The sequence below is a fragment of the Melopsittacus undulatus genome, chromosome 8, assembly GCF_012275295.1.
Source record: "Melopsittacus undulatus isolate bMelUnd1 chromosome 8, bMelUnd1.mat.Z, whole genome shotgun sequence".
Taxonomy (NCBI): domain Eukaryota; kingdom Metazoa; phylum Chordata; class Aves; order Psittaciformes; family Psittaculidae; genus Melopsittacus; species Melopsittacus undulatus.
The window spans coordinates 8,149,304-8,165,534 of record NC_047534.1 but is presented as its reverse complement, the minus strand read 5'-3'; the positions used below and the strand labels follow the sequence as shown (position 1 = coordinate 8,165,534).

The window sequence follows — 16,231 nt, the reverse complement described above, 5'->3', positions numbered from 1 at the left end:
CTTACACACTTTCCCTGTCTCCCCAGGACTGCTGTGTGAGCTATGGTGGAATGTGGTATCTTAAGGGGACGGTGCAGTCCTGACAGTGGTGGTAGCGGTTTCAAGTGATCTCAAGGACGAAAGAGGAAACCTGCAGCATGCAGCACAGAGTAAAGCCGTGACCTCGGGAGTGCGGGGCAGGATCTGACCTACTCTGGGGGATCCAGGAGTTGCAGGCAAGACAAGTCACTGATATCCCAACATGCTCACACCTGTGTCTGCATGGCCGCCTAGGCGCAAGAGCAACTGGGAGAACAATGTGGAACCCTGTCTGCACCTTGATTAATCGTGGACTTCTAATGTATTTCAATTCTCGTTCTGTTTCGTTATAAAGAAATAAACCCATATACTGACAGAGACATGATAGAAAATCATGATCTAATACCTTATAAATAATGCCAATAAATTAAATTTGTTTACAAACATCCCAATTTTTGTTAAATACCTCGATGCTCGTGCTTCAGGCTGAGCATTGTAACAGCCCTTGCAGCCCTCTCTGTATAAAAAGAGAAGACAGTCATGTTCATTGAAATGCCAGGGAGGGGGGATAAAATGTTTAGGCTCTGTACTACATAGTGACTGTTCTTGCCTGTTGTCTGTTAAATGAATCATTTGGAAAAGCACCTGCATTTAGAAGAGATGCAGAACTACTGTATTGCTTTTAGTGGTGCAGGTTTTGTTTGAGGGACTTTTTGAATTACTGAGTGCAAACGCAATGAGGTAAGTAGGTAAGTAGCTGAGTGCACCCTCTGGAAGGCATCCAGCTGCAGTTGTCACAGGGCAACAATGTAAAACCTCTATTTTGTGTAATTTTTTAAATAAAATTTTATCTCAAAGGTCAATTCTACCCAGCCTTGTATTTGTCCAAGAAGAAATGGAAGGTGCACCCACTCCTTTTGTGGCCTGAAGGCTTACAGAGGAAGGAAAGGTCAGGAACTATTTCAGTAGAGGTTAGAGGCAGATAGTGAACTGCTTTATATTCCACTTGCACCATGGGCTGCAGTGTGTAGCCAGAGGTAGCTGTTGAGCTAAGGGTCTGTTGTGCAGGATTTGGTAACCACTTTCTGTTGCAGGTTTGTCATGGAAGCTTAGCTGTGATATGGTTAAGGAATATCCTACTGTGCAAGCACTGTACAAGACAGTTACTTTACTGGTGATGTTCTTTGCAATACTTTCCATCACATGAGAAGCTCAAGGTGATTCTATTAATTTCATCTGCTTATGCTCTGAAAAGGCAAGTTTAGTTGTTGACTAAAATAAGCAGATTAAGGTAGTTAATCCAGGTAAGCTTGGCTAAGAATATTGTTACCATACTTACAGCATTTCACATTTCTATGGGAAGTATTTTTAAACTGCTAAAACTCCACCATAATTAATATGCTAGTGTACTTTATTAACTACATCAGTATATCAGGGAGGTGTTTTAAGTTCAGGAAGCTTCTACAGCCTTTGTCTTGGTTGGTGGCATGCACCCAGCACAGCCCTGTTGCCAGAGCAATATCTGTGGCTGCATCTTAAAGCTGACCTTGAGGAAGACCAAAGTCTGAGAGAGATTATGAAAGCAGAGCCCGGCCTTGGAGTTTTTTATTGTATAATATGTACAGTTAAGGTTGAAGTACAGTACAGCCAGAGCCAAGCACCAGCACAGGTAGCCAAGGGGAAGTTACACTGCACAAGAGTCAAGTAGTTCTGTGGAAAGCAGAGGACATTTTTGGTAATTTTAAAGCATAAAAATGGTGTATATAAAGTACTCAAAATTAGCCAACAGTAACAACCCACTGGAGATCACCCATTTCACCAAAATGTGAATTCTACTTGTCCTCTAGTCCAGCAGGTGTGGATCCCCCTTCCCCTAAAGCAGTGAGGAGGGAGCAGTAAAAGGTTCATGAGTAACATGCCATACTTTTCTCATGTAGGGTTACTGCTTCCCCATACCTGAATCAGGGCAGACCTCCAGGTGATACAGATACAAGTGTTAAGGAAACAGTGACAATACAGTTAACCTGATGGCAGAAACAGCAGTTTTTCTGCCTTTTTTGGGGGTTTCCCCTTCTTTTTGAACAGCACTGACAAACACCACAACACTGAGGAGAATCTACTTCAATCCCGCCAGATTTCCATCCTAGATAGGCCTGTCCTTTTCTCTGTGACATAACCTTTATAAAATACAGCTGTATTTTATACAAACTCCATTTGAGCCACTTGGGAAAGATGCAAGAGTAGATAACACAGGTGCCATCTTCAACTAGTTTACTGGTTCCCTACTGGCACACATGGGTGTAATTACTAGCTACACACTTGGCTTGGCAGAATTATTTCTATGCTTAGAAAAATACAAGAATCAGATTCCCATTTTTAAATAATCCTCAAAACGCAGTACATATTTTAGAGAAACTCCCACAAAACAAAGTCTTAATACTGCAGCTGAAGGACAGCTATCCACAAGCTCAGCAGGGTGCAACATAAGGCAAACTGCAACAGCAGCAGTTGAACCAACATTGAGAAATTGTCTACATTCTTTGTCAATAGTTTGGTGTATCACAGCAACCTTTAATAAGGAAAAGGATGTCACCTTTCATTCTCTTAACCTTCGTTTTCGTAGGATTTTGAACCAGTTTTAAAGAATACCCTTCATGGTCTTTGTTTTTCAGAATTTCAGTATATATAGATTATTATTAGGGAGTGGAGAAGGGGAGGAAGAACAAGAGCATGGTCCCCTGTTTTCAGCAAGATGGGTTCTGGCAGAGTTGTGTCCATCCTCCCACCCCCCAGGCAGCATGGAATCATCCACAGAAGCTGCCACTGGTAGCAAGAGACAAAACAATGTGATAAGTTTTCACCTGGCCTGTCTCCTTCAAGCACTTAGAGTTTGTGGTATGTAAGATTAAAAGCTATCCCACTACATCACTACTACTCCTAAAGTTAAATAGCTAAATTGCAACTTTCTATCTTACCAAATACACATAAAAATGTACTTTGCAGACATTCCACCAAAGAACAGTAGGTCCCAAATAGCATACATCATCAATTCACAGTATCTTGCCTTCAGACAAAGTGCCCTACATAAGAAACCATACCTAAAAAGCCACACAAACTTTATATCAAATCCTTTTTGGAAGGAAGACTTTTATACTAACTGGGGGAGAGCTTAGTGCACATGAAGACATGGTACTAGCTTAAACCAAGTACAGTTGAGGCTGCTGTGCCAGCTCTCCACCTCCCTGCCAAAGCAAGCTCAGCTAGACTGCTACCTTCATTCTCAAGAACTGAGGAGAGGCTGCCCAGGACATTGGTCATGGGCTTTGGTTTTACTTATTTTCCACAGAGACATAGTTACAGGGCTAGATCATCAGTGTAAACCAAAGGAAAGCTTTAGTTTGGCTCCTTGTGAGAGCCCAGATTTCTTAGCTCTGTTACTTTTTAAGTGGACTAAGGAAACTAGAGTCAGTTAACTGCTCTGGCCAGAGATTAAGTGTAGTGTGAAGTAGTAGTGTAGTATTAAGCTATGATGTTTGCTTGCTTTACAACCACTAGTTTGTGTGACAGTGCTAAACAACATTTAACCTATTGCTACGTAGGTATAGGGAGACTAGCTGTTAATTAACTAGATTGTTAACTACAGGCCTACAAGCCAATTCAAAACATTCATTTTGAGTGCTCAAGAAATACACTGTATAAGGGGCTTTCTGACATCAGTGTAAAGTTTTTCCCCTTCTTGACTAACAGATTAGTTGTCAACAGAAAACAGATCATCAGCATGTCCAATGTTACGGCTGAGAGGAGAGGGACTTGTACTTAGCTCTGTGTTCATCTATTTCTTCCTTTGTTTTTTTGATACAGCTAAAAATTTCCTTGAAGAGTGCTTTATATTCAGGAAGAGCATTTGTGGGAGAGTCACTTAACTCCACATTTGTGAATTCTTGGTTGCTAGTTAGAAGATCATACTGGGTATTCCCCACAGTTAGGTCTTTGGAATACTGCTTCGGTGTTTGTACAGCCTTGTTTTTCAAAGAATCTTCAGCCATTTGACACCTCTTCAAAAGCTCCTCATACTTCACCTTTAGAGCATTATACTGAGCATCAACTTCATTAAGTACAGAGACTCCTCGTTGCTTCACAGCTTCAGCTCTTCTAATACATGTTTCTTCGTGGTCCCTTAGAATGTCTCCCCCTGCAGCACTGCTCAGGAAGGTTTCACTGCTGCTCCGTTTCAGCGCCTTCTTCTCAAACTCTGATACACTCAGAAGCCCATCATCTGCTGGGCTCTGACCAAGCTCCCTTTCTAGAGGCTCCTTGAATGAAATGAAAAAGGATTCTGGCACCAATTTCTCTGTTTTATGTAATGTGTTTTCAGACTGAAGTATTTGTCGCATTTCAGCTACTTCCACTTCCAACTCCTCTGCCCGAGCCCGATACAAGTCTATATCAGCAAGCCTCTGTTCAAGATCACAATTTTCTTTTACCATAAGACTATATTCCTCTTCCATTGTTACCCTCTTCTCTTTTTCTAGGTTCAGTTGAGCTTGCAGAACTGTAACTGCCTTTTTTAAGTTCTCATTTTCTTCTTCTAGAGGACTTAGCTGATTATCCATTGAAGTAATCTTTTCTGCGAACACATGGTCATAAACAAAATACCTGCAGAAACAAAATAAGCATTATCAAATGTAGGAAGTAGAGCTGACCACACCTCCTAAAGACTTCCAGTCCTGGGTAACTTATGACAGGTTTTAAACTAATCTGATTTTAACTAGGTGCTAACACACCTCAAAGTATACATAGTAGTCATTTTACTAACCTATCTGTCCATTTAATCAGAGCAGAGTTTGTAACTACTGATATGCCATCAAATCAAGCCTCCCATCTTAAGCAGAACGGCAGCTTAGGAACAGTTTCAGGTTACAGACAAGCTTATTGAATAATCAGACCTATAATTCAAATTTATTTAAACATTGCCTCCATGTCGTGCAGTACTCTGACACTCAGATTTTTTTCCACAGCACTCCACTCTTGCAACTTTTGTAACTGTTGATTGTGGAAACAAGCATCAAAATTTGACAAGGCAATTCTGTAGCTGTTGGATGTACAGATTTATTCTACAGTCCTACCTTGTGTTGAAGCCTTTTGTGTCTATGGAAGTGCTTCAGTTGTGAAATTACCTTTCATTTCATAAGTGAACTTTCTAGGACTGAAGCTTGTCTGAGCTTTTACCCCAGGTGCTTGTCCTGATGGGCATGCTAATGCTGTTCAGCTGGGGAAAACTGCTCTAAATTAAAAAAGCAGCCCAGAGCTCCAGGCACCATTTTACCAGCCTGAGCATCATTTTAACCAGTTTAAATTCAAGTAGGCTATTGCAGGAATCCTGCCTTTCTTGCAAATATCCACAGACATCCAAGGAAAAGGTAAGTTACAGAAAATATGTTGCATGTAGGATGTTTGTTTTTCAGATTATCTGCCTGGTTTTGACTAAAAAAAAAGCAGGGTGCAAATTGCTGTAAACTTTTTGGGCTGCAATTTGATATGGTTGGAGACTTTGGGAGAGGACCCTTCAAGGCAGTTCCTCTCACACAAATACTAGTGTGGTCTAGAAGTATGTCAGAAGCAGTGGCACCACCACATAGTGCAGGAGACTGTGCAGGTACTTTGATAAGTTGTGAATATCAGAGGTTTTTCTGCTAGCTTGTTTCACCTCTGTGCTTGTGTGTTCGTTTTTAGAGCTTTGCCTAAAATAATTTCAGTATTATCTTTGCTATACAAGGTAAAAAGTCTTACTGGCGAAGATCATACAGCTCCTTCAAACATGAGAAACTATGCATTGATCTTGGCTGGTCAGATCTCTCATGGTTCATCCGGCCTCGCCCAGGCTTTTTTAGTTCTTCTACTTGTCGTTGCAGGTCATCTATGTGTGTCTGCAGGTATTCAATTGTCTCTGTCAAACTAAAAGGTGAAAGACATCTGAGTGTTTAATCAAGTAGATGTGAATTTTCCATCCCCTTATAGTGTGTTTTCTTCTCTGAAGGCTGTTCTTTGGCCCTAAAAGACCTTTAAAAAACACTATCCTTCCAATTTAGCAGTACTGTAGAACACAGCTAGACAGAGATGGCCACCCTGTAACTACACAAAAATACACTTGGAGTGCTTTTTTTCACATTATCTAGGAAGGGGCTAAGTAAAAGTTTACCTTAGTATCTTTTGTTGGGAAGCTCGACTGTCTGCCACTAGTTTTTGATTGGTGTCTTCCAGCTCTCTTGCTGTCACATCCAGCTGCTCATAGACTTTGGCATGCTGATCATTCATCTGACGCAAGAGCTCCACTTGCTTTGTGAGGTACTGCAAGACAGTGTTGCTGTTATTAGTTTACACCTGAAGCAGAGATAGAACTACTATTCTGCAATTCATATTCATAGGGAAATTTCTAAGTTTCAGAAACGTAGATTCCAGTGGTTGCTTTGATAAACCTTTAGCTGCAAAGAGCTACCAGTAACTCAGCTTGCCTTTGTCATGGAGATCAACCCCAGTGGATCAACCAGCCTTTTATCCCAAAGAGATGGGTTTGGTTGTGCCAGCTGTGTTTAGACTTGCTGTAGCTAGGCTTTGGCCTGGAGCCTTATGGATTGGGTTTGTCCATACTTCAGTATTCACTGATACAGCCTTGAATCTGGACTTCAACATAGCCCTTAACTATCCTCTGAGTCCTTCCAGAAGTTGCAGTGAGCTCCAACAGAAATTTCCTAACAGCATTGACCCAACAATTTTCTTAGCATTACATCTGAAATATTCTGTACCACCATCCATAATTAAATTTCTTTTCAGCTAACCTATGTTTTTCCAGTCTGAAGTAGCATTAGGTTCAGCAGAAGAGAATTTAGGTCGTGGCCACACTTAGACAGTATATGGGCTACTATGCATCAGGAAGTATAATCAAATTACTGAATTCAATCTTTAATTACCCACAGGGAACTAGTCCAGTTACTGTAATCCCAAACAAAGGTCTCCTGCCTTCTAAAAAAATAAAACCCCATATGAAGTACTCATTTTAATCCTCTTCAGTTTTACAATGAGCAACAGACTTGAGTTACTTGAGTAATGTCAGAAAGCTTGGAATTTTCAGTCTAAGAGCAATTAACTGTCACTTAAAGCTTTTAATACAAGTGTCTTAGATTGTCCCACCCAGGATAGGGCTGACCCAGTTCTAAAAAATCTACACAAGAATTTGTATGATGCAAACATGAACAAAAACCCCTAACCCTGTAAATCTGAGGTACTTTGTTCTTACATAGAATTTATTTCTTGCAATATATTCTGTATTACTACGGGCTACCTACTGAAAAGTAAACTTCAAGTAGGAGCATCCAGACTTGTAGGCAGAGTTACTTCTCTTTATGAACACCTGTACATACTCAAAACTTCTAATATTCAACTTAACCTGTTACCTCATTAGAAGATTGATGAGTTTACATTTTCGGCAATTTAAGAACAGATAATAAGTATTTAAGAACAGATAATAAGTTAATCTAGGACTAGTAACTACTACATGCAGACTTCCAGAAGATCAACATGATAGCTGTTGGCTAGATCCTTTTGTAGCCTGTGTGCACATGACTGAGGATTTACACAAAAATAGTACATGGATTAGCAGCAGAATCTCAATGTGACCCATTTCAGATTAACTTTCCCTACTGGTTGTTCTCAGAAAGCACTGGAGATCTTCAGACTTTCTTCATCGATATAAGCATGGCTGAGCACAGAAGTCTTTAGTGGCTTTGGTGCCAGAATTGATTTTACTGCTTGTTACAATGGGCTTTTCCAGAAGTTTTAGCTTACTAGAAGTGAAGCACCATTTTCTCCACCTTGTGTCTCCAGTATCTTCAGTGTTGGTGTCAAGTTGGCTTTGTGTAACGAGGCCACAAGAACAAAGTATAGATGTGGTGATCAGTACTTTAGAAGTTCACATTTATTCCACCTCCCCTGCACCTAACATGAAGCAGCACTTGAGGCTTTGTTCTGCCACATGATAAAAGGAGTGTCAGTATTTCTGAAGTCTGAGTGCTGAGAACAGATTGAGACAGAAATGAAGTTGCCCTTTCAATCCAGCATTTATTAAATCTGCTGTGATTAGTTAGTGGTACATGTCAGTACAGAGGTCAGATATAATGATCCAAGGCTGTAAAATGTTGTGTTTAATATATTAGATGTAATCTTAAGCATTTCAAAGCCTTTGACCCTTCCTTTTCAGTGCAGACAAGTACTGTATTTCACAATGATTTCTTAGACAGTTCTAGACTTTGCTACCCATAAGATGTGAATTAATGGGGGGGTGGGGGGAACCCATAGATTAACACTGACACACTGCACTGAAAAAGCATGTAAAAATGCAGCAGAGTAACCACAAAAGAAAGATCACCTTTAGGTTATAGAGACAAGCACTTGCAAGTAAGGAAAAAAAATCAAGCATGGAGACTGGTTATGCCACTTGCACATGTATACTGAGCAGTGGGGTAAGCTATGTTCCCACCAAAGACAGAACACTAGGTATGAAAATAACTGACTGAACTGCTTTTACCAGCTAAAGTGTACTGCACCTTGCATATGCTAACTTTATCCCCATTTGTTTTGGTGAATTCCTGTAGCAACCCCTTGTGCAAGTAATCTGATATATTCAGTTCCTCCATCTTGAGGTTATCTCTGGTTATTTCAAGAATGGGGTTCATTTTGCTTTTTCCTTTGCAACACACCAACTATAGACCACTGCTGGAAGGGCAGTTCTGACCACTTCCTGGTGCTGAAGCTCTCTTAGTTAGTCAGTAACCCACCAAAATACCTGAAGCAAACTTGCTTAAACCAACAGGATATTTAATCCTTAATGGCACTGGGCTATTTCTATAAAGGAACACAGCTTAGCAGTAATATATTTTCTATATTTCATGAGTTACACTCAATGAGCCAAGTTAGTTATCTGTCACAAAGTTATGCTGTTACTTCAAAAGGTGTGTTGTAACTGTGTTAAACACTTCCTTAAACATGGTTGTTCCTCCAGGTGTTGAACCTTAAGAACAGTGTTTGCATAACACCTTGAAGTGTTTGTCCTCTCTAGATCTTAAGAATTAATCTTTCTATAAAAACCATTCATGACAATGAGTTATTTTAAATCTCTGCATAAGTAAATACATTTTCTGTAATACTGTGGCACTAATACAAATAGCAGCCATTCCAGCCATTGTATTACAGAATGAATAGCATAACAAAGATGACATTTGGCACATAATAAAGAGCCAAAGAATGAGGTACAAACCAGAAGTATCGTAGGAGAAAAAAACCCAAACAAACAAAAAACCACAAAAAATCCCAAAACCCTCCACATCCTGCACCCAGATATTGTGCATCACCTAATAAAAACACTGCATTTGGGTTAACATGACAAAAGATACCTATATATGTATAAGTACTAAGCTTAGGATTCTTGAAGTTACCCATTACCAAATGATAGATGTTTTAAGTTGAAGTTGCAGCTGTACAAAATCCACATCCCATCTGTAACTGCGCATGTACTACATGCACAAAGGGACTTGGATTTGTAAAAATCCAGTGTATACCAGTCACAGCCTGTTCCCTGGGATTCGTACCAGAACCAAACTGAAACACTGACTACATTTCCAATATGCTGTCAGTCAAGGTACTGAATATTTAATAATTTAATTAGAGACCATGAATTGCTCTGTAATAGATGGGGGAAAACCTCATTATGCTGATAAATGCTAGGTCTGCATGAATACAGCCAATGTGAAAAAGCTAACTGCCAAAAATGGCCAGTTTTTTTTCCACCAAGTAACATAAAAATTAGTGGTTTTGAAAAGATAGTAATGAAATTTTCCCCCTCTGAAAAACACAGAAAAAATACAGAATACATCTATTATGTCCTGTATTTAGATACTATTTCAGTGTTTGGTTTTGTAGTTGTTTTGTAGGGTTTGTTTTGGGGGGGGTAGGGATGAGGGGTGTGGGTTTCATTTTTTTAAATTGAAATAAGCTGGCTCCATCTGTCACAGCTGTTTAGCAGAAGTACCTATCCCCAAACTTTACTTATGTCTCTCTCCTGCACTTACCAGCTTTTACATTTAAGTGCTGTAACCACTAATATTTTCATATACTAATTTAAATTATTTATCATCATACAATTTATTGGCATTTTACTTGGAAAGATCAGCAAAGTTTAGCAACAGAATAACTGAAGTAACTTTTCTGTACAAAAAGAAAAACAATAGTCACTTGTTACTAAAACAAGCCAAATTCAGCATGAAGTTTAAAGACACAAAGTTTCTGGTAATCAGAAAACAGGTACAACTATGATCAATTATCATCTAGCTGTGATTTGAAAGCACAGGTTCTCAAATTCTCAAAGCAGCTGAAGTGGTTAAAGGTTGTTCAGTATTTTTTCTTCAAGTATCCATCAGATGTCAATAAAGTCAGATCCAAACTTATGTGCTATTGTGTTGCAGGTCTAGATGCTTTAACACTTGGATCCTTTAAATATTTACCTCAATCTCCTGCAGTTGTTCTTGATTTGTGGCATACATTTGCTGTAAAGATTCTTCTAGTTCAGTGTTACGGTCCAGGAGTGTCTTACCAAGCTCAGCAGCAAGGTGAAGATCTAAACAAAGAAATCATGTGTGCATGTAAGTTATAGAGCCAATAACCATCTAATTTTAAAGCATTTTAATAAAATACATGTAGTGATTTTTTATTGTTGTTATAACTGCTCCATGTTAGTTAGCTTAAGTGGAGCATTCATATACCATCTATAATGCAAGTCTAAGGTAGTCCTAAAACCTAGAAGATACTGTGATTTCGTTAAGCTTCCTTAGTTCCTCCCTTGGTCCTTCTTCCACAGGTCAGACACATGAAGCCATCTTCCTAGCCTTCCCCCTATCTGCCTAGTCCAGCACCAGCATCACTACCCAAGGTGTCAGTTAGTTAATTACACTTCACCATGTTTATAGCACTGATATTTTAGGAGAATAAACATAAAAGACCCTGTAAATGTCTGTCAGGCCAGACCCAGGCCACAGCTGTTTGCATTCTTGCTTACTTTGCTGTTTTCCACCTTTACCCTTTCACCGAGTTGCTCAGATCATATAGGATCAAAGTGCCAAATCAAAGTTTCAGATGTTTCTTATCATGAAATATTAATATCAAAAGACATAAACTGATAAATAAATGTAGCTATTCTGCTTTTCAGGCTCATAAACCTAGGAGACAAGAATTGTTTCATGTGCTCCAAAACATTAATTTTACATGTCAGTTGTTCTCCAGCACTCAATCTGAATTTCACTTCAGTCATTTCCAGGCTGCAGTGACTGTGGTTGTTTCAAATTAAGAAGTTAAGGCATCTGAACACTCAATTCCTTTCTAGAGGGAAGCTTGATATTTGTTCAACAGCATCAGTAGTGCTAGACATCCTACAATATTACCTACATGTGTAGAAACACATGTAATTTAAAAGCCAGTATAATGCAACAGAAATAAATCTGGGTGATACTGCTAAAATTGTAATACCCTGCACAGAGTCATTACATGTTAAGAATCCAACAGATTTCTAAAAATCTCTAATTTTCCACATCCTTCCAATCACTTGGACTACAACCAAGTTGTCTTCTGCATGAGTACAAATCAATCTGGGTAGTTTTCACATAGAATTAGCATCACTAATGGGAAAGAAACAGAAGAAACTTCAAGAAAAACTTAGATTCACTTCAGGAAGACTTAATATACAAGAGAGATGAACTACATCATCAGTACTTGCAGCTAGATGAGAAAACAAATTCCATTTTCACTTGATTTAGGTGTCCTTGTTTTAACATGTTATTTTTCCTGCCTTTTTCATTTATCTTATCAACTAGACATTGTAATAGACAGAACACTGTTCCAAGATTGTTTTGTGCTAACCTTCAGTTTGGCAGCCTGGCCGAAATGATTACTCCATCTAGGTATGTAAGCCAAAGACCAAATTCAGACTTACAAGGACAAGTGAGTAGGAGCATTTGTCTGTTAAGTTGTATATGTCCAGTTCTGGCCAAACAACAGCTCTAGTATTCTCTACACATTCTTTACAGCTACAGTGCATTGTTTCCCACCTTAAGGTCAGATTCTTAGAATAAATGCCACAAAAAAAAAAACTCATTTAAAACAAATCACACTGCTTGGGAGTTCTTCACAGTTTAAAAAGATGTATGACTAGGAGCCACATGGCATACTGATCTATACTTAGGAGTTTATCCTCACGTAGCTTTTCCATTATAACATCACTTGTTAAGGAACACAGCCTATTCCACAGCTGGAGTTCAAAGTATTTGGATAAGGAAAACTCAAGGCATCCTGCTTAAATTTTTTCCATTTTTAAACAGAGATTGTGCATTGTTTAGCCATAGACAGCATAACTCCCAGGAAAACACCAAGCTGTTTGTTCTATCACATTACAGAATAATGCAGTCTTCAAATCCAGTGAATCTATCACCCTATATGAAATGAAGTACTGATTCATGAGTGTTCATACTACACAAATCTTTACTAGGAAGCACAATCTTTAAAGCTGGTCAAAAATACTGGCGTCATTCAAGGCAAAGACTAAATAGTCCATTGTTTTACTTTAATAGAGGAGAATAAGAGCTTTAGAGAGGGTTTAGGATTATGGTAAAGATGTAATGCATATGGAATTACTTGCTGCCATTTCTCTTCCCAAAGTGAAAGTTTTGTTTGATGTTTAAGTATATTTAGGAGTTGATGGTTTAATTCTTAAATGCCCCCTCATCTACTAAATCAAGTAGCACACACCACACAGTATGAATACAGTATGAATAATGGAATTCGTGACATTGTATTTACACACCCATTCTGTTCATTAGAATGGGAGAAGCACAAATGAGTTACTATGGGAGAAGCATGCTATTTTGTAATTAAGGCAATTTGTTTCTGAATGGGAGAATACAAATGGAAGAGCTCAGGAACATGCAATGAAACCCTAACTCCTACCCCTAGAGAAAGCAAGAACTGAAACAATTTCACCTCTTCTAAAAATAAGCACTTCCTTTGTGTTTGTCTACATTGCTAAGTACATATAAGCCCTATAACAAGCAAATTTTAAGAGGGAGATGTGCAATATATATGTTCTCCAGCTACAGAAGGAAAACAGTTAATTTACATTTCTCAGAGTTACTGTACAATAGCAGAAGCACACTGCATTTGCTGTTGTAAATTTACATAAAGGAACAGCTAAGTTCCACCACCTGCACACATTTTTCCTTTTCACCAAGATGTAAGCAGAAAGGTTTTTAATAATGCAAACTGCGTACGTGCAGATCTTCAGATCTTCATTTTAGTAAATCTGATCAGTTGTACTCGTGTTTAAAAGCTCTTTCAGGAATCTCTAAACCAAAAACAAGATTTCAGAGATAGGTCTGTGATGTTAAGCAGTCCTCACCAGCATTTTGCCACCATCTCATCTGACAGTGTTACTGTAATTGAGAAAGAGATAAAAGCACCAAAATCCTTCTCTTCTACTTTTTCATAACCCTTTTCATAACCCACCTGACAAAAAGATTAAAAGAATTTTTCAGTCTAAAATTAAGCCTGTTCTTTTCAACAGCAAAGTGCAGGATATACAAGAATGGTTGAAGTTTACCTAACCATAAAATTAAACCCTTAGTTTTTCTACTTAGCTTCCTATTTCCTACTCCATGTTTAGTCTACCCTAGGTTCTGTTCAACAGCTTAACAGTAGGGTGCTAAAAGAGCAGTCATATCAAACAATTCTTTTTCAAAAATCAGCATACTGCAGCTAAACATGGATGTTGCAGAAGAAGGATGAATGTTCCCTTCCTTGAAAGAATTCCATGAGCATTGTCTTCTCATGAACAGCATGCCAGAAAAGCCCACCTCCATTGTCAGGACAAAAGCTTTTGGTGCATGCAAAGACCATCAAAGTTTTTCCAACAAGGACTACAAGCTTGTTTCAAGATGCTTCCTAGTGTTTTACAACCTAGGTTTTCTCATAAACCTACTCCTCAGGTTTTTAATGTGCACTGATTGTTTGGGCTGTGGCAAGTTTCAAGAGACCTTGATAAGCAATCTTACTACCCTGTTTACATACATTGGTATTGCTTAGTCTTTGGAAAAAGCTGTCTTTCAGACTTAAGGAATAAAGTATAACAGAATGTTTAAAAAACCCATTCCTCTAAGGAATTTCTTCTTTGCATTTTAGTTTGCCCATCAGTTTATTTTCTTCCTTTCCCATTTGGTAAGTCACTTCTGTTTAGGCTTATAAAAAGATAATCCCCAGAAAAAGATTGGTCAAATGTTGAAAAAACATTAACCAACCCTCAGAATGTACCAACCTCATAAATGGAATACTGCTTCTTAAAAGTGCATACCAGAGAGCAAAATGGTGATTATTTCACTCATTTTAATTAAAAGATTAATTTAAAGATACATTCGTAGGACAAGAACTCTGTTGCTATCACTTTGTGAAATCTTCTAGGTCTATGCCCCATAAGCACTGACATAGAAAAAACATTGCTAAATCAGGTCTTCAAACTTTCCACTCTCTTCCCTTTGACAGCAAACGATGGTTTCAGGATCCAATTTAAATTGATTGGTTTGTATTGTAGAACCATGAAAACATCTATTTTGGGCAAAGAATTCCTAAACAGAGCTCTTAGACGTTAGCTATTTTATAGTCAAAGCATACAATTAGAGACCTACTCCAGCCTCGAAAACAAGTTTCTGCTGTAAGATGCTTGATCTCAGTGTGAAAACTGTTTAGCTTAGGAAGAGCTTTCAAAAGTGTCTTTCTACATTGTTTATAATGTAGTAGCACCTAACAATCCCAAGAATTAACATACTTCAATGTAAAACCCAAGAGTGTGAGGCTGGAGCAGGTTCACAGGAAGCAACTTTACAGCTTTGAGCTGGCCTTTAAAAAGAACACGGGATTAGTAGCAAAAAGTAGAACTACGTAAATATCAGTCTGAAATGCCACTCAGCTCTTAAGGAAATGGCACATTCTTTCCGTATTATGTCTATAGGAGAGTTTTAGTGCAATTATATTTGGTGTATTCCTCATTTGAGAAACGAGAATAGCATTTACCTATGGCATGTAGTGTTTTAAAACGTATTGATACAATGACATACAGGACCTACATACCTGTAATTCTGATGCATAGTGAAGTTATTCGTATATTTTAAGAAAACCTAGAAAGTTTTCAGTGATGGACCTGCCACTAACCGCGCACAGCCACCTTTACAGCTTCATCGCCTCGAAACCCTTACAAAAAGGCTCGGCAGGGCGCAGTATCGCAGCGCAGCCCGATGCTTCCAGCGCCCGCTATTCCGAGCGCTGCCCTGGACAGCTGCTTTACCTCCTGCACAAGGTGCAACTTTCCGGAGAGCCGCTCCCTTCCCCGCCGTGCGGGCGGAGGGGGGCCCGGGCACGGCTCTACTGCAGCAGCCCCTCCCGTCAAACAAAGACGGCCGCGATCTCCGCCGGTATCGGCGGCCCCTCTGCCTACACGCCCACAGCGTGAGGACACGCGGCCGTGAGCGGAGCCCGGGCTCCCGGCGGCCACAGCCTCGGGCCGGCACAAGCACCGCTCCCCCCCGCGATCCTCGCCGGCGGCTTCGCCCCCCGAGCGTCCTTCCCGCCGCCGCGCCCGGCGCCCCCCGTGCTCCGCGCTGCCGTTGTGACGGTTCCTGCCCCCTCCTCACCGCTCCCTTCCTCACACTCCCTCCTCCTCGCCGCCCCCCGCGGCAGCTCCCCATGGCTCCTTCCCTCCTCACACGCCCCCCTCGCCGCAGCCCTGCTCTCACCCCCCGGCCGCTCCCACTCGCCGGTCCCGGCTCACCTTGCTGCAAGTCCTGCTGGTCGTACCAGGGCTCATCCTCTCGGATCTCGAATTCCTCCACCAGGCTGTCGGTCAGCATCGCGGCCGCAGCGCTCACGCCAGCGAGTTTCCCCGCGCCGAGCGGCGGCGGGGCAGGGCGAGCCGGCTGCCGCTCCTCTCCTTAAAAGCCGCCTCCGGCCATTGCCGAGCGTTTCCGGACTTTGCCGAACCTCTCCCCCTTCTGGTCGAGCTGTGCGAGGCTGCCGGCGGCAACGTGGCAAGCTACAACCACCCGCCCACCGTCCCCCCGCGATTCAAACACAA

General features: G+C 40.3%; 2 protein-coding genes across 3 annotated transcripts in view; one reads left to right on the top strand and one right to left on the bottom strand.

The window, feature by feature from the left end:
- The window catches only part of POLR3E (RNA polymerase III subunit E), a 29,887-nt gene extending 29,006 nt beyond the window's left edge, over positions 1-881 (top strand). For both annotated transcript variants that reach the window (XM_034065305.1, XM_031043995.2), the window contains one exon: positions 27-881. In XM_034065305.1, the coding sequence (XP_033921196.1) occupies positions 27-83 (57 nt within the window). In that variant the 3' untranslated portion in view covers positions 84-881. The remainder of the gene's footprint in view (positions 1-26) is intronic.
- Positions 882-1,592: 711 nt separating this feature from the next.
- CDR2 (cerebellar degeneration related protein 2) lies at positions 1,593-16,221 on the bottom strand. The gene is made up of 5 exons (XM_005143369.3): positions 15,929-16,221; positions 10,572-10,684; positions 6,218-6,366; positions 5,809-5,973; positions 1,593-4,674 (listed from the first exon to the last, which is right to left on the bottom strand). The coding sequence occupies exons 1-5, from the start codon at positions 16,005-16,007 to the stop codon at positions 3,807-3,809; spliced, it is 1,374 nt and encodes a 457-aa protein (XP_005143426.1). The 5' UTR covers positions 16,008-16,221; the 3' UTR covers positions 1,593-3,806.
- Positions 16,222-16,231: the final 10 nt, after the last annotated feature.

Coding starts and splice junctions, on each gene's coding strand:
- CDR2 (XM_005143369.3), bottom strand. CDS start 16,007: ATGCTGACCGACAGCCTGGTGGAGGAATTCGAGATCCGAGAGGATGAG. Junction 10,685..15,928: donor CCAGCAGGACTTGCAGCAAG/GTGAGCCGGGAC, acceptor TTCTTTGTTTAG/ATCTTCACCTTGCTGCTGAG. Junction 6,367..10,571: donor AACAACTGCAGGAGATTGAG/GTAAATATTTAA, acceptor ACTGTCTTGCAG/TACCTCACAAAGCAAGTGGA.